The sequence below is a fragment of the Arvicanthis niloticus genome, chromosome 5, assembly GCF_011762505.2.
Source record: "Arvicanthis niloticus isolate mArvNil1 chromosome 5, mArvNil1.pat.X, whole genome shotgun sequence".
Classification (NCBI taxonomy): domain Eukaryota; kingdom Metazoa; phylum Chordata; class Mammalia; order Rodentia; family Muridae; genus Arvicanthis; species Arvicanthis niloticus.
This window is the reverse complement of record NC_047662.1, coordinates 16963492-16985902: the sequence shown is the minus strand read 5'-3', so window position 1 is coordinate 16985902 and position 22411 is coordinate 16963492. Positions and strand designations below refer to the sequence as shown.

General features: G+C 51.7%; 1 protein-coding gene across 2 annotated transcripts in view; it reads left to right on the top strand.

Annotated features, from left to right (window-relative positions):
- Ece1 (endothelin converting enzyme 1) overlaps window positions 1-22411 on the top strand; it is a 104100-nt gene that overhangs the window by 38315 nt on the left and 43374 nt on the right. Inside the window, exons 1-3 of one of the 2 annotated variants that reach the window (XM_034503140.2) lie at window positions 10642-10786; window positions 10925-11011; window positions 18179-18320. In XM_034503140.2, coding sequence (XP_034359031.1) covers window positions 10739-10786; window positions 10925-11011; window positions 18179-18320 — 277 coding nt within the window. In that variant the 5' untranslated portion in view covers window positions 10642-10738. Of the gene's footprint in view, window positions 1-10641; window positions 10787-10924; window positions 11012-18178; window positions 18321-22411 lie in introns of those variants that run through there. The other variant, XM_034503141.2, reaches the window with a different exon arrangement.

Below are 22411 nucleotides of genomic sequence, written 5' to 3'. Positions count from 1 at the left end.
CCCTCCCCACCAGACTTCCCTACCCGTTTCTTTTCTATGGTGGTGTCTGTCATTTGCACAGGATAAAACTCGCAGGTGACAGCAGGATGTGTTCTGACAAAGCACACCCGTATGTAATCAACCGCCGTGAAACAGGAGATGGGACACTTCCAGAATGTTCTATTTCCCAGTCTTGCTCCATTTGAGGAAGTCTGAGGTTACCACTCTCCAGAGCATCAGTCACCATTGATGGGTTGGCCTGGCTTCAAGCTTCACGTGAATTGTTTTCCCACATTTGACAGGGAGGCTCCTAGCAGGAGGCGTCTTTGGAACATGTGGTGGCGCCAACATGGTGAAAAGGAGCCGCCAAGCCTGGGCCTCAGAAAGGAAGCCCGGAGGAGTGGGGCCAGGGCTGTAATGCCCTGGGGACCTGTGGCCTGTCACCGGAGGCATCTATCCTCCAACTCCGTGAGAATGGGGACCGAGCAGCGTTCCTGTTTTGTTTTTTACAATGAAAGATTTAAAAATATCGATTTCTCGTGTAAAAATCCCTACCATGCTGGTGTTTTAAAAACGTTGACATGTCTGAGGGCCAGCTGGCAGTGAGCGGGAGCCTGGGCACGGCACTGACAGGAACAGCTGATACTTGGTCTGGCCCTTCCTTTGTCTCAGGTCCTTGTCCTGCAAACTCATTTAATCCTTGTAATGATTTCTAATAAATCCTTCTTATAATTGAGCAGGCTTAGCCACGGGCAAGGATTAAGTGCCTGACCTGGGCTATAGACCAAGTCCCAGTATGAGCAGTGATTTGAACCCAGCTGGTTCTTCCTATCTATTACCCATACTCCTTTCAGGGCTCAGGGAAGATGACGCTTCTTTGTATGGCGATGCCACCTGAGGGGCAGCTTTGCCAGCCAGGGAGGTGCTGTTTCCCTGGAGAGGCCTGAGAGGTCCTGAGCCCTGCCCACTGAGACTTCCCTGGCATGGACCAATTTCTCGTGCGGGTGCTTTCTTAGCAGGCAGGTGATGGGACCCCAACTTTACAGTGCCAAAATGGCAGTGAGGTGAGGCGAGGAGGTTGGGAGCCTGGTAGATACCTGAAGAGGGGTTTGCGGGAGGTAGGAGGTGGGGCCCAGCCCAGGGAGGCGAGGGTGAAATCAGACAGGGCCAGGATGTACTGTTGCCTCAGGGGTGCTAGGCGCTGGGCACCCCCACTTCCTGGGGATATGTCCAGACAAGCCTGCTACCTGGAGAAGCAGAGGATAAGGATCTCTCGCTGGCAGGGTAACCTCCTGAGCCCCAGGGGTGAGGCCAGGGAGTGCTCAGCTGGAGTTTCATCCCGACTCTCACTCCAGAGTCCTTGTTGCAGGGTCTGTGGGTCCTAGGGGGTGAAAACCATCTGTAGTCTCTAGTGTTTTGAAGACAATGGTATAGAAGGGCCAGCAGATGTGTCCAGACTCTCCTGTGGCCGTAGCCTGCCTGCGAGTCCCTGCGTGGGTACGCAGTGGGTGCTAAATAAGTGCTTACTGTTTTGTTTTAACTGAATTTCCCAGTTTGCATCCCACTTTTGAGATGTGTGATGTTATCACCACCCAGAGTTGTTGTTGTTGTTAATGATTGGTTTTTCATGACAGGGCTTCTCTAGCTGTCCTGCAATTAACTTTGCAGACCAGGCTGGCCCTGAACTCAGAAGTCCCCCTGCTTCTACTTCCGGTGTCCTGGGATCAAAGGTGTGCACCACCAAGCCTGGCTTCTCTACCCAGAGTTCTAAGAGGTACAGGGTCACACAGCTAGAGGTGGTAGCTGGTGAGAAGGAAGCATACAGGGTACTCATTGCCAGCCTAGGGCATGGGCCAGAAGCTAGGCTGGGGGCTCTGCCTCTCAGGCAACTGTGACGAAATATTGTGCACCAAGACTGTATCCTGGGGAACACCTCCAGCTGGCTGTGTCCCCTCACTCTGAAGTTTCTGGAGCCTCAGTTTCTCAATCTCTGAAATGGAAAGAGTGCTGCCTATCCTGATGGGTTGTGGGGAAGGCCCAGCTTAAAGTACATGCCCACAGAAGCTCTGAGGTAGCTGTGAAATCGCACTGATCTCTTAAGGACAGGGGACAGACAGGTCCCTGGTCTAACTCAGTGGAGCTTCAGCCACATTCCAGAATTCCCCATAGAAGAGACGCTCAGCCTCATCGGCCCTTTTTGTTCGTTTCAAACAGAGTATCAAATGGCTAGTCTAGGCTAGCTTCCACTTCTGTGTAGCTGAGGATATCCTTGAAGTTCTCATCCTTCTGGGCCACCATTCCTAGGCCAACTTACATTGCCTTTGTGTTTTGGGTGCTGGCTGAATTTTGTGTTAAATTACTTTATTTTAAGCCTATCCCTGTTTTGTCTTTACGTATGCCTGCGTACCACATGTGTACCTGGTGCCCGCAGAGGCCAGAGGAGGGCTTCGATCCCCTGGAACTGCAGGTACAGACGGTAGTGAGCCACCATGTGGGTGCTGGGACTCGAACCTGGATCCTCTACAATAGCAGCTAGTGCTGCTAACTACTGAACCCTTTCTCCAGCCCTGGACTGACCGACGTCCTTCCTTCCTTCCTTCCTTTCTTCCTTTCTTCCTTCCTTCCTTTTGAATTTTCTTTGAGATAGTCTCCTATATCCTCCGGCCTCCCGCTTAGGTTGGAGCCGTGGATGGCCTTAGACTTCTGATCCTCTTGCCTACCCCCGACCCCGTGCAGGAATGGCCGGTGTGTACCACACATCCACTATCTGCTGTTCTGCTCTGGATGCTGAGCCAGAGCTTCATGTGTCTTAAGCCTGTATCAACCGAGCCACGCCCTCAGCCTCTCCAACACCTGTTTGTGTTTGTTAAAAGGCAAGTTGATGTGAGACCTGTCACCACGTCACCGTGTCACCTTCTGGTCCCCCAGCCCTCGCCCGAGTCATCACCTGCTGCCCGAGGAATAAAAAACGTATGTGAACCGTGGTTGTCATTCACTGGCTGGCTGTGTGACCTTGGACAAGGGACTGGGCCTCTCTGAGCTTATTTCTCAACCTTGAGACGGACTCATGCCCACCTCTGACCTCAAGGGAGGTTGACAGGATCATCCACATAAGTTGGCGGTCTGAGGCTTCAGAAACCTGGGGTTGTGCACAAGTTCCTGTCCCATCTGTTTCTTCCTCTTCCTGGCCGCAGCCTGCCCACCGGGGTAACACAAATATTAATTACGAGAACTTCCACAAGCTGTTTCCTGGTTGAACCTAATTACCAAGCAGGTCAGTCACGTTATAAATATCATTAAACCAGACAGATTAGCTTTGTCTTAAGTTTTACGTGATTAGATCAGCAAATTGGCTCCAGCACCCCGGCCTCTTCAGCCTGGGACTGACGAAGCCTGGCTGTCCCTCACAAGGGTGCTGGAGCACCAAGGTGCAGGTGTCTGTCTGTGGCTCTGGACTCGGGGCCAGCTCGCTGGTCTGCCTCGTGCACAGAGCACGGAGAAGATTGGGAGATGGTGTCTGAGGTGGACAGGAACAAACAGGTGCGAAGAGGGAAGGCGGGAGGTGCTGGCTGCGCTCGTGGTAGGACTGTCTGCTGTGTGATGGAGCCCCCAGGGATGGCTCCCAGACTCAGAGGTTTTCCAGATGTGTGTGTGGCTGTTGGGCAGGTGTGAGCGCCCTCTCTGAGCACCCTCTGTGTGAGCGCCCTCCGTGTGAACACCCTCTACAGCCCTTTTAGTTTCATCTGCGGGTCTTCCTTTTTCCCTTCTGAAGAGCTGGCTTTTTCACAGCAGGCCATCTGCAAGGGGACAGTGACTGAATGCCACTTTCCTGCTAAGTGCTTTATTAGTTAGCCCAGCACACATAAAGACCTTGCGTGCTGGGTTCTCCTCCCATCCCCATGAAATGATGAAAGCCAAAGTTCAGGAAGCGACTGAGATACCAAAGCCATGCTGTGTTTAGATTGAGACACTGAAGGCCGGTTCGTGAGGAGTGGGGAAGGGGCCTGGTGAAATCCTGTAAGGCTGCCTGGAGGAAGATTTTTTGAGATGAAGAGTTAGCTGGTCATAGACATGCAAAGGCTTGGGCGCAGGAACCTGTGCTGTTTAGGGGACTAGACCCTATGTTTTGTTGTTTCCAGTGTGCATGAGAGTGGATCTGTGAGGGATGAAACAGGAGAGATGCTAAGAGTCTGATCCCGGGGTACCACCCATGCTCAATTAGTCCATATTGCGGACCTAAGACCAGGAGACCCTTAGGGGATCGCTGTCAGCTGCTTTGGTGCCCATGGTAAAGGTGGCCCATGCCTGGCTGTCCACTATAGAGGTGCCAGTCGGCATTCTACACCCACAGGAAGTCAGTCTGTTAGCAGGAGACGGGCTGGCTCTTGTCAGTTTATATTTACATCTTTGTACCCAGAGTTCAGTGGGAGATGAGTTCACAGGGAGATCCAGGGACTAGGGGGCTAACAGAAAAAGGCTTTCTGGGAGAGCTGAGCCACTGGGGCCAAACTGCAGGCCAGAGGTGACCGATGGGGAGGACCTGCCCTGGTGAAGGGGATGCACGCTGGAATACCCATGCGTTAGGGAAGACGGGAGGTGGACAGCCAGGCATGGGCCACCTTTACCATGGGTACCAAAGCAGCTGGAGCCGCTCCCCTCGGGGTCCCCTGGGTTTAGGTACACAAGTCAACATGGGCCAACTGGGCATGTGTAGTCTCTGTCATACTGTACACAAACATAGTAACCTACTCCCTGGCAGGGCTGCCATGTGTCTCAAAGGAAGCAGTAAAGAACCCGACCTCCCCTGTGTATTCTAACCTCAGATGGTTCCCTAAACCTCGGCTTTAGTCCCCCACCCCTCCCCACCCCTCTTCTGCCTCTTGCCCAACGTCCATCCCCTTTCCCTTCCTATGCCCGCCTATGCCATGAGAACCTTCGGTGGCTCAAAGCCAAGTCTCTTTCCCCACCTACCAAGTTCTCTCCCTCTAGTCCCATAGCACAGGTGGGGTGGCCTGTAACCTCCAAAGAGCCTGGCCTACAAGCTAGGCTCCTGGTGAGGAGCCACAAGAAAAGGAGAAATGAAGGAAGAGGCCTCAAGAAGATGAGGAGAATCTGAGGTCCAGTCGTAGTTGTGCATTGGCAGACCTCAATCTCCAAACCTGTGAAATGGGTGTCCCAGGACTGGTCCTGTCCAGTGATCATAGATATGAATAAGATGAAGCCATAAAGGAACCTTGGACCTAGGTGCTGTCCGAGTCAGCGACTTGGGGGTGGCTTATCATATATCATCATCATCATCATCACCCAAGGCCTTGGGCATGCAAGGCAGGTGCTCTACACTGAACCCTGTCATTAGCCTCTGTCAGTTACATTTACATTTATTTATTGTTTTGCTTGGAACAGAGTATGTGCCTGGTCACACAGGCGCAGTGCATGCACACGCACGCGCACGCACACGCACACGCACATGCTACAGGATAACAATACGAATAACACAGGCACCTGCTGTGGAACTGGCCCTGACCTAAGCACTTAAGTCTATTACCTCATTATGTATCACAACACTCCTGGGGGGGCGTGTCTGTTAATTACCCAGTTTTCCAAATGACACAACTAAGGCATAGAGAAGGAGTCTCTTGACCAACGTCACACAGCTGGAAAGTGGCCAAGTGGGGCCAGGGATTGAGGTTTGAAGTGAGCTTTGGCAGGGGCCATCTTCACGCCTGTCGAATGAGCGTGTACTGGGTGACACGTAGCATCTCACAGATCCCAGCCTGTTGCTGGCAGAAATAAATGATGGGCACTTGGCCACGAGGGTGGCCCCCGCCCCCGGAGCAATGGAGACTTACAAGAAACAGAATGTGAAAACAGCTCAGGGTGTGGCTCCCCAGCCCAGGCTGGAAACTCTGCTCTCTTTGTCGCCTCTGACATGCTCCAAGATTCCCCACAGATTCCCTGCCTTGGGCAAACCGACCACAAGAGTCAGATGAATGACTCAAGCTGTTGGGACTCATGGGATTCCTGGGTACCACCAGGCCACAGGCCTTTGTCATCTTTGTATCTCACTTGTGCTCGTCCCAGACCCACGATGCCTGCCACAGAGTTTCCAGATCTGCCACCATCTCATCTGGTTCTTGTCACTGTCCCTGTACAGCTGGAAATCAAGGACCCAGGACCCACATTCCACAGGAAGTAGCCAATTCCTCCTGTGAGCTCCAGGCCCAGATGCAGCCCAGATTTCGGGGGTAGAGGGGGGAGTCTCCCCACAAAGCAGTTCTGCTTTCCTGAAGCTCAGGCAGGGCTTGGCACCCATATAACCCCAAACAAGGCCATTAAAACAAGCCCTGGCCGTTCCACCAGCCCAGGGCCTAGTCTTCCCAGGGCATCTAGAGTCCCTGAAGTCCAAACCGGAAGTAGTTGTGCCTGCCATAAAGAACACAGGCCCTGGTATCCAGGACCCAGGCTTGTGACCTGACTCTGGTCCCGACAGACTTGCTGTGTGGCCTGACCTCCTTGGGTGGGGACAGCCTATTGAAGCCACTATGGGTTGGTTTGTAAGCTCATATCCCAGCTACCTCAGGGTCCAGCCAGGGCACTGGAGGGGTGAATCCTCCCTGAGCCTCCGTCATCTATTTGTGATGTGGAGATAAGGATGTGGGCTGAGCTGAAGTGCTCTGAGACAAGAGAGACACATCTTAAGTGACACCCAGTAGGTGTAGAGTCCACTTACCACCTTCCCTTTCTCTGTCTATGGAAGACACATCTGCTGGGCTAGCCCAGGTGGCAGGAATGGAGCGGGGCTTTTGTGGCCTGAAAACTGTTTATTTTGCTTGAGAGGTACCTGGGCCGCTATGTCATCTAGTCACTAACAGCTGTAGTGGGATGGATGGGATGTGGTTGTCCACCTACCCGATTGCACCTTTGCTCAGACATCTAAAGGCTGCAGCCCCAGACTGGGTCCTTGAAGGAGCAGAACAGACTCTGTGTTCAGAGCACCCCTTATCTGAAGAGATGCCTGGTCTAGGGAGGTGGTGTGGGGAGGAGACTGGAGGGACACATGGGGGTGGGGTAGGGGTGGGGGTGCAGATACTGTCAGTGGTCAGGAGGTTTCCCAGAAAGGGAGGTCTCTGAAATGAACTGGAAGTGTGGGAGGAGCCACTATTTAACCCGCCCACAAGCTGCTTCCCGTAGTTCCGGTTTAGTTCTGTCTAAGAGGGGCCAAGAAAACTCACAAAAAAGAAAAGGTACCAGGCAGAGAGGAGAGGGTGGGAAACAGAAGTCGTCACTTCCCTGGCCCTCCTGGGTCCCAGGGGAGGTGCTGGGGGAACCAAAACTCTTTTCCTCCAGTGACTGATTAGCACCTGTCAATGTAGCTGAGTCTCTTGTTTTAGAAAACCCTTAGATGTCTTTCTCCCCTGGAATGCCGTAGTAGGCACTCCTCTGCCTAATGGGGAGAGGGCCATAAGATTCGGGAATTTGGTTAACTCTGCCCCCTGCCCCCAGAGGTGGAGCTGGAGAGATAGCTCAGTGGTTAAGAGCACTGGCTGCTCTTGCAGAAGACCAGGGTTCAATTCCCAGCACCCTCCTGTCTGTAGTTCTAGTTCCAGAGGATCCAATGCCCTCTTCTGGCTTCTATGGACACCAATTATTCATATGTTATACATGCATGTATATAAGCAAAATACTTATGTACATATATTAGACTAAACAAATAGCCCCCCCCCCCCCCCCCCGCCCACCAAGTTCCACCCCATCCCCCATGTTTCTCTGTGTATCCCTGGCTATCCTGGAACTCACTCTGTAGACCAGGCTGACCTTCAACTCAGAGATCTGCCTGCCTCTGCTGGGAGTAAAGGCTACTGCCACCAGACTGGCAATAAATAAAATCTTTTTTTTTCCCCATGAGACTCGGGTAGAGTCACACAGGAGATGGGAGAGCGAGGGCGCGGGGAGAGCGAGGGCGCGGGGAGAGCGAGGCTGCGGGTCGCCCTCTGGAGGCCGGCACGGAAGCCATGCACCACCGCTTGGTGGCTAAATAAATCTTTTAAAAAATGTTTATTCTATGTTGTCTCCAAGTACATGACATGCACCACATGTGTGCAGTACCTGCTGTGGCCAGAAGAGGGCATCTGATCCTCGAACTGGAGTTACAGAACTGAACCTGGATCCCCTGCAAGAGCAGCACGTGAGCCACCGAGCCATCGCTGCAGCCCCCAAATCAATAAATCTTTAACAAGAGATACTTTCCCTGCACACACAGCTCGATTCCCCCAGGACCTGTGTCCCTTGGATGTGTTTCTGTGTTCCCCATAGGCATTTTGTTAGACATCAGATTTTTCACGAGAACTTGAAGGCACTTTAACACCTCGCCACCACTGTCTCCACGGTTCTGCTTAAGAACTGTTGTTGAACACCTACTGCGTGCTGGGTGATGGGGCATCTTCCTCGAGGGCCCAGCTGCTGTAGGAAAAGCTCGTGGTTTTCAGGGGAGAGGGAGCGAGAACACTGAGCAGTAAACATGGAAAATATTCACTAGGTGCTGTGGTTGTGTGTGGAGGTGCACACGTGCCATTCCAGTCCTTGGGAGGTGGAGGCAGGAGGATTGTGAGTTCCAGGCTCGCCTGGGCTACATGATAAAACCCAGCCCCCCACCCCAAACCAAACCAACCACAGCAGACAGTGGGTGCTATAAGGAAGTAATGCCGGCAGCTACTTGAGGTGATTTGAACGTTTAAGCAGGTGGCATTTAATCTGAGAGTCAGGCTGGCTGTGGGAAGAGCAAAGATTAGAAAAGAATGTTCCAGATGGAGGGAGGGAGCAGCTACAAAGGACTTGGCAGAGCAGTTTAGGTATCTGCAGATCGGAACAGAAGCCAGGGGAGAGATCTGGGGCCTTGGTGGGGTGCAGCTGAAGGGGAGGGTCAGAGACGGGCAGCCCTGAGCCTGGCAGAAGGTTGGAGAAGCCTTTGAAGCAAGGGTCCTGTGATGAAAATTTCATTTAGAATGGCTGGCTGACTCTGGCAGCCGAGTGGGCTGTCAGAGGGAGGGTTCCGGGGATGAACTCAAGTGGTCAGATTTGATGGCAAGCCCTGCTGAGCCATCATGCTGGCCCATAAAGTGTAGGAATTTCCCCCCCACCCCTCACCCCCCCCCACTTTCCTCGATGGTCCCTCCCCCTGCCTTGGACAACCATCTCACCCCTCCCTCCACACTGGTTCTCTCCAACAGTGAGAACCAAGTTGGGACTGAACAGAAATGGTGCTTTAGCGGGGTGGTTCAGTGGTTAGAGCACTGCCTGCTCCTCTGGATGACCTAGGTTAAGTTCCCAGCACCCACATGGTGGCTCACAGCCATCCCTAACTCCACTTCCAAGGGATCCAATCCCCGATTATAATATCCAGACATGCACGTGATACCTAGTCAGACAGACAGACAGACAGGCAAACATACACATTTTTTAAAAGCCTACAAAAGATTTAAAAAGTTGTCTCTTGGGAAAACTGAAAGTGTTTGAGTGACTTGTTAGAAGTGACAGGTACCCTTTGGGAAACCTTTGGGATCCTGAGGTGGGAGACGGGGTGTCTGGTGCATCGTTCCTGTCAGAGACCACTGAATGGTGGTCACAGGAGACCCCCTCTGGCAAGGGAGGGGGGACTTAAAGTTCTGTACTCCTGAGACCTGACTTCGCCCACCTGGGTTCTTTTAAAGGATGTTTTAATTAACATGACTGTTGATCTGCTCCAAAGCTATGAGGTTGTACATGCTTTTGTTATATTGGGGATGAAACTGAGGGAGTGTACCACCTCTGAGCCACATCCCCCAGCACAGCCCAAAGCAACGGTTCCCACCCTCCCCCACCCCCACACTTTGGGGTTTTTTTGTTTGTTTGCTTGCTTGCTTGTTTGTTTGTTTTTAAGATTTCACTATGTAGTCCAGACTGGCCTTGAACTCAGAGATCTGCATGTCTCTGTCTCCCAGGTTCTGGGATGAAAGGTGTGTACCACCATGCCCTCCCCCTCTTTTCGCCAGAATTTAGATCATTATTTTTGTGTGTTTGTGTGTGCATGTCCCTGAGTGTAGGTGCAAAACACGTGTAGAGGGCAGAGGTCAGCCTGTGGGACTTGGTTCTCTCCTTGGCGCCTTTGGATCCTGAAGATGCACTCAAATGGTCGGATGTAACTGCAAGCACTTTACTGGCTAAGCCATCTGGCTGGCCCATGAAGCAAAGATTCTTAGTGTGTATGGGAGGGCCACCTCCTTTGAGGGAGGGTGGCAGACCTCCAGATTCACTCAGCAGTTTTCGTCGTGTCAGAGGACTTTCTTAAGAACTGTCTGAACTTCATTCAGAACTCTGGCTTTAAAACTTCCGAATTAGAGAGAAAAGGAACAGAGATGTGGGGGGATTCCTGGCTCTACCTTCCCCTTCTCGTCCTCCCCCCTTCCGTCCCCCTAGCCTTTCTAGCTCGATGGCAGCCCCCGTGTCTCAGCTGATGGCGAAGGAATCTGTCTTGATTCAGCTAGGCTTTGGTGACCTTGACTCTTTGGTCTGTGCCATTGGGGACCTCATTGTGAAAGAAACCTCTAGGAAGCTCGGCCCTGCAAGCTAGTCCACCCCACCCCAACTCTCGCGGAAGGCCTGGGAGAGGCACGTGCCCAGCGGGCCACGCCCACCTCCCAGCGGGACCCGCCCCCAGCAGCCGGGCGCGTGGAGACAGGAGCTCGAGGGGACCCGACCCGGACTGGGCATCGCGGGGTGCAGCATGCGGACCGTGTGGCCGCCGCTGGCCGCTGCTCTGGCCGCTCTGGGGGTGAGGCGGGCGTGACGCGCGGGGAGGGCCAACCATCCGTGGGCTGATCTCGGGTGGCCGGGGCGGGGCGCCGGGGCCCGCTTCCCCATTTGGGCAATGGAGACGCTGAGGGAGTCCGTGCTGCATTTGGCATTGCAGATGTCAACCTACAAGCGGGCCACGCTGGACGAAGAGGATCTGGTGGACTCACTCTCCGAGGGCGATGTGTACCCCAATGGCTTACAGGTAGGAACTCTGACCCTTGCTGGTTCAGCAGTGCCCCGGCTCGAGCATGCGCAGTCTTGCGTCTCTTCCCCGCATCAGTCCGTAGGGGTCGTGCACCCAGCAGCTCTGTGTCCCGCAGGACCCCTTCCTGTGTAGCTGTGTTCTGAGGCTGGCTTCCATCCCACTTTCAGGCCCATTCATCTGGAGCTCTGGGCCACAACTCAGAGGCAGAGTTGAAGCCCTGAACTCTCCTGCCCTGAACTTTTCACGGAACAGCCTAGGATGGTGGTAGTGGTGATGGGGAGGACTCTCCGAGGTTATAGGGACCCAGCCCCCAGCACCAACAGTCTAAAGTTATCCCAGCTACAGCTTGGCGGGCCCGGCCTCCCTGAAGTCCTAACTATAAAACATTATCCCTTTATTTCTCTCTCTTCTTTCTGACTACCTCAGTTAACAGAGGAGTGGGGTGGGGGTGGCCTTCTGTCCTCTCTCTGTGTCCTTTGCCAACTTACTCCGGAAGCCTGGTTCCTTCCCTTTAAGGTCTGCCCCTGTGGGAATCTCCAGAGACTTGACATGACATCAAGTCTCTGGCTTGACAGGGGTGTGGGTGGGGTAGGTGGGGTGTGCCCAGCCTTTCTCCTCTCCTCTGCCTGGAGCAGAGCTTTCTGGCCAAGCCAGAACTTGGGTAAGGTTTGGACATGGACGGGTAAGCTGGGGTTTGAATAGGAACACCCAGGGCAGTTGTGTGACCCAGCTGCTGAGAAACCATCAGGAGAGAGCCAGGACCAAGAGTTCTGCTGTCTCTGCCAAAGGTGGGCCAGAGAGAAAGAGTCTTGGGTACTTTGTGAAGGACACCTACTCAAAACTTATCTCAAGGCCGTGCACGGGAGTGAAGCCGAATTGTGCCAGGCCCAGCTCCTGTCAAGCACAGGTGTAGGCTGATGGACTTCTAATCTTGGGCTCCTCTGGTTAGTGATGTAAGAGTGTGGGACTTCTCCCAAGTGCCCCGAGTCACTCTCTGGGCTTTGCTCCCTCCCCCAGAGCACAGATCTCCTCCTCTTTCTCCCCCCCCCACCCCTGCTCCTCACCCTCCTGTCTGAAGAATCTCTTTCAGGCCTTGTCTGTAAGGTAGGGTAAGGGAAATGGAGTGACTGGTGTCACTGTTTTGTGACCCATGAGGAAAGGGCTGGTAGCCACGTGGTAGCTATACCACAGGGGCCAAAGCTGAGACACGGGAAGGGGGATGAAGCATCCTTGTGTGGGGTGAACCTCATTTAGTCTTGGTGTCCCCACAGGAGGCTGCCTGTCTAGGTGTATTTTCTGATTTCCATGAAGAAAACGCAGGAAGGTTGATGAGAATTTGGGGCATTTCTGTAGGTCCCCTGCAGGTCTTGCCTCCATGACTTCCCCAGATTAAACACAAGCTAGCTGGTGCTTGCTCTGCTAGAAGCTAAGAGCCACCATCTCCTGTATTCCCCTCCCCTCCCCTCCTCTCCCCTCCCCTCCCCTCTTCTCCCCTCCTCTCCCCTCCCCTCCCCTCCTCTCCCCTCCCCTCCCCACTCCCCATTATAGCCCAGCCCCCCTCCCAGCTCCAGGCCTTCCTCCCTTAGCCTCCCGGTGCCAGGATTACAGGTGTGCACACCAGGCCTGTCTATACAATGAGGTAGAGTTCTCTCATAGTTTAATGCTTAAGTTTTTTGGGTCTTTATTCAGTATAAATGTTTTACATGTTCACTTACCAATTAAGAAAGGACAAGGGTAAAAAAAAAAAAAACGGTTTAAGGAGTTGGGGCTACAATTCACTGGTAAGGGAGCTTGACTAGCACGCTTGAGGCCTGGATATAGTTCTCTGACAACACACATGCACAAACACACACACATGCATGCACACATACATGCACATACACATGTACACACACATACACACATGTACACACATACACATATACAAACACACACATATACACACATACACACATACACACACATACACACGCACACACTTACAAAGAGGCTTTAAAAAGAAACTAGTTCTACTTAGAAATAATGACTTCTAGTATTTTATATTTGAGTGTGTGTATATATCCATATATGTATGCGTATATAAATATATATATCTATGTGTGTATATATATTTTGGGGGGATGTGTCTAACTCAGGCTCCTTCCCTAGCATGAGCTCTGCCAACATCTCCCTTGTATACACATACATGTTCACACATATACACACACATACAATACATATACATACATGTATATACACACATATATATATACATACACTTTTCATTTTTTTTGAGACAAGACTCTCAACTCTATAAGCCAGGACAGCCTTTGACTTGAAACCCCCCCCCCCACTTTTCTCCCAGTCACACCACCACACCTGGCCTGTATGTTTGTATTCTGTTACATTTTTGTTTTATTGCTGTTGTTATTGTTTTGTTTGAGGCAGGGTCTCATGTAGCTTAGGCAAGCCATGAACTTACTGTGTAGCCAAAGATGGTCTTGAACTTCTGATCCCTCTTCTGCCTCCCACCCTCGGGTTCCTGGCATTCGTACTCTGTTGTCTGCAGTGCTGAGGACTAAACCTAGGGCTTACTGTTTGCCCTCCAGTTTAAAGCTTTGCAGCCCTGTCCGTGTGTCAGGAGCTTTTGAGACCCAAAAGCATCTCACTCATACAGCCTTTTTTACAAGATGTGTTATTGTTGTTGGCCCACCTCTCAGGCCGCTGCTGAGATTCAGATGAAGCAATAATGATTTAAAAAAAAAAAAAAAAAAGTCCGTCTGGTGCTCTGAAAATGGACTTACCTCTCTCAGACTCTTACTGTGCCTAATACCTCAGTGATGCCCCAGGTATAATAGCATTTTCCCTCCAAAGCTCTGCTTTATATATACCAGCTGCCTGGTACCCTCCCTTCCTCCCTGCCCCCCCTGAATATTCAGAGAGACAGACACACACACACACACACAGAAAGACACACGGACACACACAGAGACAGATATGCACAGACACAGTGGACAGAAACACATATCAACTGCAGGAGCTTGAGAGAAATCCTGGAGATTAGCCTGCAGCCAGCCTGGGAAGCCTGGCCCAGTGGTCTACTGAATACATCTGGTTACTTCAGGGGGGGAAAGATTAAGCAACAGGAAAAACTGAGATACAAAAATCCGAGACCCTCACCTTCCCACCCTCTGCATAGCGCTGTCTTTGGAGAGTGCTTTGAGGGATGGACCTCTTAAGATTTTCAAACAACTTCCCCTTGTGGGGTGGGAGTGTCCTCTTTGTACACCAGTTGTGGTGTATCTGAAATGGCCACTCACACCTGGGGACTTCACTCCAACTTCCTAGTATTTAGAGTTGGGAGACAGGCTGGGGGCTGCCTCTGCACACCCCTCAGGGTGTGTCTGATCTCCTGTCCTCCATGCTGGAGAGATGGCTATTCCTTTGGGAAGACAGACATTTCCTGAGACTGTGGTCACTCTTAAAGGTTGTCACCATCCCTTCAAGGTCAGGCATGGAGGGACAGGTGGCAGGTAGGACTCGGACAGTTGGGAAGACATCATTGTTCTGTTCAGGGCTCAACTCAGTAGTCTCAGCCAGAAGTCTACCTCATGGAAACTTTACTGGAAGGAACTTGCCCAAAATGGCACCCCCACAGGGGCAGGGGCCCCCTGTGAGGCTGAGCTGCCATGCTCTGCCTGCTCTAAAAAGCTGAGCCTGAGGCAGAGAGCCGTTATGATGTCATGACGGCTGGGCCTCTGGGCTGTAAAGGGTGGGCCCTCCGCCAGAGCTTTGGTGGACAATCTTCGTTTGCTACCCATGAAGCCAGGTTGCTGGGGGCCCTTAGACTCTGAAAGCTTGCTTAGCCTGCTTTCCACCCCTATGCTGCTGGCTCTTCTCCTGGGCCCTGGGGCAGGCACCCCTCCTCACCTGCAGAACTTGTTTTTGGTGTAAGCCTAGGTGAGCCAGGCGCTCACTTCTGTAACTGAATACTTATCCCTTCTTATAATGGGCTTTGTTCCGGTGCTCTGCAAACCCTGGGAACGCCAAGGCTAGACACCTCTGCTTTTCCTCTCCCACTCTGTCTCTCCCTTTCTGCTGCTGTCTCTAGCTCCATCCCTCTTCCTGTTCCTCATCCCTCCCCTCTGAGGGCATCCTTGTCTTACCCTCTACCCCTCACCCTCCACTCTCCCACCCCTCAGCTCCCTACCTGCCCCCTCTTTCTGATTCCACCTCACAATGTTAAATAGCCCTAAGGCTGCCAGCTTACCAAGTGACTTTAACTCCATCTCTGGGGTATCAACTCTGTACCTTGGCCAACAGCCACTTCCCAGTCACCTCTCTCAAGATGGATTAGGCTACTCACCACTAAGCCTACTGCCCTCCAAGCGGCCACAGCCTGGTCTCCTACAGTTGGCATGCCCTCATTTCTAAAAGAAAGCGTGAAAACACATTTTCTTGTCACCTCGTTTCATGGGATCCTCCCCAGGGCCCAGGTATTGCAGGTGGGGCTCAGGGAAAAGGGACAGAGTGGTACCCTGATACCACCCAGACCCATCCACAGTACTGGGATTTGCCCAGCTTCCTCTGGTCCCAGCCCAAAGCTTTGAGGTAATGTCTGCCCCCAGGAGCTGCTCCTAATTCCCTCTGCCCAGGGAAGGTTTGTCCAGAAGTGCTTGGCCCAACAACGAAAGTCAAACGGGCAACACGGTAAAGGGAACACGGTAAAGAGTAATGATCCTATTTTCAAATCTCGCTTGCAGTTCTTGCTGGGAACTGAGACTTTTTAGTTCCATTCTGACTTAATTCTAAATTAATCCACAGTGGAAGCCATCTGTTTAAATTCAACACTTAGTTTGACATGGAACAGTGATGTCCCAGCCTGGCTGTTTTCTCTCCGGGGGCAGCGGGGCCTCACAGACGTGACCTGTACAATCTGGAGAGGTGCTTGCCTCATTGTCCTCTCTCACTTCTGTCCCACAAGCTCCCACTAGCTGTGCCTCCCCTGGAGCTCACACAAGAACCCGGTCTTGGGAGCTTCCCTTGCCAATCAACGAAACAGAACAAATGGTTGCCCAACGCAGGAAAAAAAAAAAAAAAAGTCAGCTGTCAAACATGTATAAGTTGCTAGTCATTTGTTTCCTTCCGGATTCCTTTTATCTGCCGTCTCTTCCTTCTCCTTCACCTCCTTGATGTCTTTGCACCTGGTTGTCTCCCTATCCCCCTCACCACAGCACTTCGGTGTCCCAACGAAGTGGCATTTCCCTGCTTTCCCCAAAGCTGAACAGTCTGTCCCTAGAGCTGCTCCCTAGAGCTCCCTCAGGCAAAGGAAGCTTCTTAAACCAGGGTCTCAATGGCTCTCTTAACTGAGCTGTAACCTGTAGGCCAGAGAGGCCACAGGTGGGAGAGAAAGACTGGGACAAGTCCTGGAGCAGGACAGCCATGTGTCCCCAGCAAGGCTGCACCTGGCTGAAGGCCTTGGGGTCTCTCTGTACGCCAAAATCTGAGGTAAACTTGAGTAAACTAATAGGTGGCCAAATGGTGTCTCTATGGGAGCACGTGTCCCAGGCTGTCTCTGAACCGGTGAGAGTCTCCTGGTTAGAAGAAACCTCTACTTCTTCCTGTTTAAGAAAGCTGAGGGGATTTCCTCAGGCATACCCCTGCCAGCACCAGGCTGCCACCGTGGGGTGCACGCCTCCCGGGCAGTCACAGAGTGTCTCCAGTTCGCAACATCTTTTTCTCAGTTTTGGGTCCCGATTTTCCTTCTCGTGTTCCGCTTTTCCTTTTAGCACCCAGGACATACCCCAGAATGGACCTTCTGTAGGGGAACCCATCTCAGATCTCATGGGCCAGTTGTAAGATGCCTTCTGGGCTCTGACCTGCTCTGGGGGCACCCCCTGCACATCTGTGTGGGGATTTGGCGAGACAGAATTGGGCATCCCTAGGTCCCTTGGAATGCTGGGAACCTCCCAAGGATTCCTTTCCTTCCTCTTCTTGCTCCTTCGTCCTCATCCACTGGAAGGGCAGTGACGTCTCTTCCAGTCCTTTGGACGAATTTCCTGTTCTTTCTCAGAGCTATGCCTGGTACTCGTTCTCTCTTTTATTTGTCTACACCCAACCCAGACATCACCTCCAGGAAGCCTTCGCTATCTGCCTTCCGTCTTGGCTGTAAGCAGTTGAAAGCAAAGGAATCCATTTTCTCTCCCTTGAGTTGGTACCCAGATGTTTGTACAGGGTGATGTCACTGAACAACCCCACATTCCGGAGACTCTTCCTGTCCGGTACCCCTCCTGGCTTTTGCAGGGAGTACCTCTTGGAACAGAAGGGGCTTCCCACAACCCCACCTCCGTGCTGGCTTTGGGTGTGAAAAGCATAAGCTGAGGGTCCTGGGTACAAGCCTGTCCCCTCTGGTCCCCTGCCCCCAAAGACCTGCCACACCCTCCGTTTCCCCTCATTGTGCTTTCTTTCCTGTTTAGCCAGACTACAGGGGCCTGGTACGTTTTCCCCTCTTAGAGGACCTGCATGAACGGAGCTGTTATTTCTCCTCTTGTCTTTCCTGACCATCCCTGACCATGTCTCACCCACTGGTGGGCTCTAGAATCTACTTCCTTTCTCAGTCCTACCCATTCAGCTATGAGGAGAGTGACCAGGGAACCTTGTTTGTTAAAAGAGAGGCAGAGAGACAGCCCTGATAGGATTAGAATGACCAAATGGGCTGAGTTGTCCCCACTTGCAGAGAGCAGGCAGGAGCTGTGGTCCTGCCTTGCTTGTCTCTGGCTCTGTAGATGCTGGGGCTCAGGGGAGGGCCCAGCCAGCCGCCTTCTGAGGGCCTTCAAGTCCAAACATCCTGTTCTCTTTTTTTTTTAGCTCCTTACTGGAGAAATAGAAAAGCTGTAGGTTTTTTTTTTTTTTTTTCTTCTACTGGTATCAAATGACACAGAAAACACAAGCCCGCCTGAGTTGAGCTGCTAGCTCTGATGTCCGAGAGCAAATTGAAGCTACTGGCCAGGGCCGTGGTTCCTTTCCTGGATTAGGGCAAATTCTGTGGGAACTGGACCACCTCTGAGACAGATAGGCAGCCTGATGCCTCCCCAGGGTCTGGGCCTGCAGCAGAGCTCCTTCTTCTTGGGAAAGAAGGGCCCTGGTCTCATGGTATCGCTGCCCCTGTTGGCTTCTTCCGTGCAGGTGAACTTCCGCAGCCCCCGGAGCGGCCAGAGGTGCTGGGCAGCTCGGACCTCAGTGGAGAAGCGGCTGGTGGTGCTGGTGGCGCTGCTGGCAGCGGGGCTGGTGGCCTGCCTGGCAGCCCTGGGCATCCAGTACCGGACAAGTAGGTGCATCTGTGATTGGGGATAAGCTTAACCATGATTACTTATTCTCTGTCTCTCTGTGCAAGAGGCAGGAGTCTTTGTTCAAGCTGAGACTGACCTCCAAAGCCAAAGAAAGAGAGAGGTGCCTTGGGGGCCCAGGGTCCAGACAGATAGGTTAGTAGAGTGAGAGATGTAAAAATGTTTTGAAATCATGAGGACAAATGTGGGTGCAATGGCTCAAGCCTATAACCTCAATACCCTGGTAGGCTGAGGCAGGCGGATGAGGATTTCAAGGCTAGCCTGGACTACTTGGTGAGATCAAAGCCTTTCCTAGGCTATGTTAGACTGACTCAGCAGCTTAATGGTTAGAGAAACCACTTAATTTCCAGAACTGACTTTTTTTTTTCCCTACTCTGAATGTGGGGGAAGTGCCTAGTTGAGGGATGACTATAATGACCTATGTATCTGGTGCTCCCAAGGACCTTTTCAGTTAGCTTTGGCTCTGTTACTGCGAAGGCGTGGCCGCCTGCCTTCCCTAATCTCAGGAGTACAGCAGTGATGGCTTCCATTTACTGGGCACTTCCCGTGGACCTCTCCTCACACATGCAACCTATTTCCCCCTCCCTGCGGCCCTGTGACGTGTGCTGGGGCCCTGTGACGTGTACTGGGGCCCCTGAGATCGACTCACCCCAGGCTGCAAACCAGGGGGATTGAGTGCAGAGATTGCATTTGTTCAGTCTCTAGGTTTTAGAGAATCCAGAACAATGGCCCTGCCTCTTTGTAACAGGTTCACTCCCAGGGCATGTCAGTATCCCGGAAGGACTGCACTGCATACCCCGGAGCCTTTGTGTAGTTCTGTTGTATGCATGGCACTGCATGCCCCAGAGCCTTTGTATGTTTCTGTTGCGTGCATGGCTCTCCTCCACACTGGATGGTCACATAATGGCTCCTTCAGACCTGTTGTGATGGGTCTTCTGGCCCTGTTGTCATGGTGAGTCTCTTTCACCTTCCTACATTTATTGGCCCCTCTGACTCTGTTCTGATGGGTTCCTCCGACCCCACTATCATGCTGGGGTCATGAGAAGAATGGATTTTGGAAAAATAGATCCAAGTTCAAGTCAAGTCCAGGGTCTCCTGTTCTCCTGCCCACAACTGTCTACTTTCTTATCAGTCAGAGGAACCTAAGGAGGTGGTCCCACCCACCAGCTGTCACTCACCCCAGCACAATGGCTGTATTGAACCTTCTCCACTATGAAGTTGGTTGAGGGCAGCCATCCTGAAATGGGATGGGGACATTTTAGGTTCCTAAATAGAGGGCTGGGACTTCATTCATATGCCCTTCCTGTATGGGACACTTAGTCATTTATTCATTCATTCATTCATTCATTCAAACAATTCACGATTGCTTCTTCCTATGTGACTAGAGGCTTAAGAATCTACAAGGTGCTTAAGAAATAATTGCTTGATTATTTAAATAACTAATGGCTTATAGAGGTGTTTTTCTATGTGTGCCTGGCTCAGAGGTGCTGGATTCATACTTCACTGATTACATACTTATTTCTGGGCCTTTAGCCCTGTGTCCAGCATTGTGTCTGAATGCCATGGCTGTGTAGAAGCTGAGTGAATGGTTGGGTAATCAAAGGTGTATAAAAACAGTGGAATTGGAGACAGCCTTTCTCTATCAAGCCTCTGTGTGTGTGTGTGTGTGTGTGTGTGTGTGTGTGTGTGTGTGTGACTGTGGAGGTGTATATATGAGTGTGTATACCTGTCCACTTCACTTCATCAGCAAGGCACAACAAAGCATTCTCTTTGTACAGCTATCCCCATTCTGAACCAGCTTCAGTTCAGAGCATCCTGCTAGGCAGGGCGGGCCCAGAACTGTCTGCCCAGCTCTTGGCCCAGGGCCGAGAGCAGGCTGCTCTGAGACTCCCCTTAAGAACCCTAACATGCTTCTCCAGGACTCAAAGGGTGCTCCCAAAGGACATCTCCTAAATAAAACGCATTGTGGGGCTGACAGGATGGCTCAGTGGGTAAGGGTACTTGCCACCAAGTCTGACAACATGAGTTTGATCCCCAGGTCTCAAACAGCAGTTGTTACTGCCAAGTGGGACTCGTAGGGGCAGGTTCCAGTGTCTGTCTCTGGCCTGTTCCTCTCCCTGCCTTCAAGTCCAGACCTGGGAGCAGAATGGCCTTCTCGCCCTAGGAGGGAACTAGGCCAAGGATCAGGTGACCCATGCAGCACCTGAGAAAGCAGCAGCCGCCTGGGTCTTGGCAGAACCTCATTATGCATCACCAGGCCCTAATAGTGACCACATCTGAATAAACACCAGGCCAGGCAAAGCAGCTCCTCAGAGGATTCTGGAAGACCCACCTCTAAGCAGTGTCTGGGCCCTGAGGACTTTCTGACCTACCTCCCTGCTTGGGCCTCCTTTCCAGAGGCTTGCAGCTGCTTTCCAGACAGCAGCAGAAGTTCTTCCATCCGGGAAGGATTATTTATTTATTTATTTATTTATTGTTAACACTTTTTTTAAAACTCTATTTGTTTTATTTATCTATACGAGCATTTTGCCTGCGTGTTTGCGAACCTCATGCATGCTTGGTATCTGCAGAGGTCAGAAGAAGATACTGGAATTTAGGATCTCCAGTTGCAGATGGTTGTGAGCCAGCATGTGAATGTTGGGGATTGAACCCAGAGCCTATGGAAGAGCAGTGCTCTTAACCACTGAGCCATCTTTCTAGCTGGAAGTTTGTTTTGTTTTGTTTTGGTGAATGTACAGTCATGTGCATGTGAACAGGCCAGAGGACAGCCCTTGGGTGTCATTCTCAACAATGCGGCTAACCTTCACCGCCATGATGGTGCTGTGTCTCACTGGCCTGGAGCTCACCTATTATGTTCGGCCAGCTCATTAGCGAGCCCAGGGATCCTCCTGTCTCCACCTCCCCAGCCCTGGGATTACAAGTGTATGCCTGGTATTTGTATATTGGTTCTGGGGTTACTGACTTAACCCCTTTCCCTATCCCTGTTCTGTGAAGTATTTTAAAGCATTGTAAGGGTCAGCTAGATGGCTAAGTGGGTAAGGCTGCTTGATGTTTTAAGCCTGATGACCTGAGTTCTAACCCCAGAACCTACACGGTAGAAAGGAACAAAGGAAGAGAGCACTGACTCCAGTAGATTGTGTGACACACAATCCCACAGTCACATAATACACACACACACACACTATACACGTTTTTAAAGAATTAAAGCGTCTTGGATGACACTGCGGGCAAATACTGTTGGATGAGTAAGTGCTGCCTTCTTGACTGATCACGTGTGTCCCAGAGCGAAGGGGTGTTTGCCACCTACCTCTCTAGCAGGTGACCAGGTCTCAAGACACTTTCATTCAGTCATTCCATAGGACACGTATGCATTCCGTTAACATCCACTGAACAGCAACGGATGCCAAGCACAGTTCTGGAGGAAGGACGTGTGAAAACAAGTGCATCCTCTAGTCGGAAACTAGACAGGGAGAAGCTGTGACATAGCACATGATAGGACCGCAGATGCCCGAGACAGGAAGGAATACAAGAGGGCCTGAGAAGGTTTCCAAGGAGCAGGGAACTTAGATGAGAGGACCACAAACTATCAGTTGGTCAGATGGGGACTCCCAGACCACTCACCAGTCAATCAAGTAGACATTGAGTTCCTGATGGGTCAGGGATATTTGGTTTAATTTGGTGTGGTTGGGTTGGGGGTTTTGGTTTTTTTGGTTTGTTTTGTTTGGGGGTTTATTGGTTTTTGTTGGGTTTTTTTTGGGGGGGTTGGAGTTTCAAGACAGGGTCTCTCTGTCTTGGAACTCAGTCTGTAGACCACAAACTCACATAAATCCCCTGCCTCTGCCTCCTGAGCACTGGGATTAAAGGTGTGCACCAACACCTCCTGTTGTTTTCAAATCCAGGTCCCCTTACTGTCTGTCTTGTGGGCGTTTCCAGCCAAGATTTTGTCAGACTTGACTTCCTGCAGCTTACTGAGTAAAAACAATAGGTATTATTTCCCCTCTCCTCTCCAAATATGGAGTTATATCATAACCGTGAATGGCCTTTTCAAACACACAGACATTCTCTCTCCCCT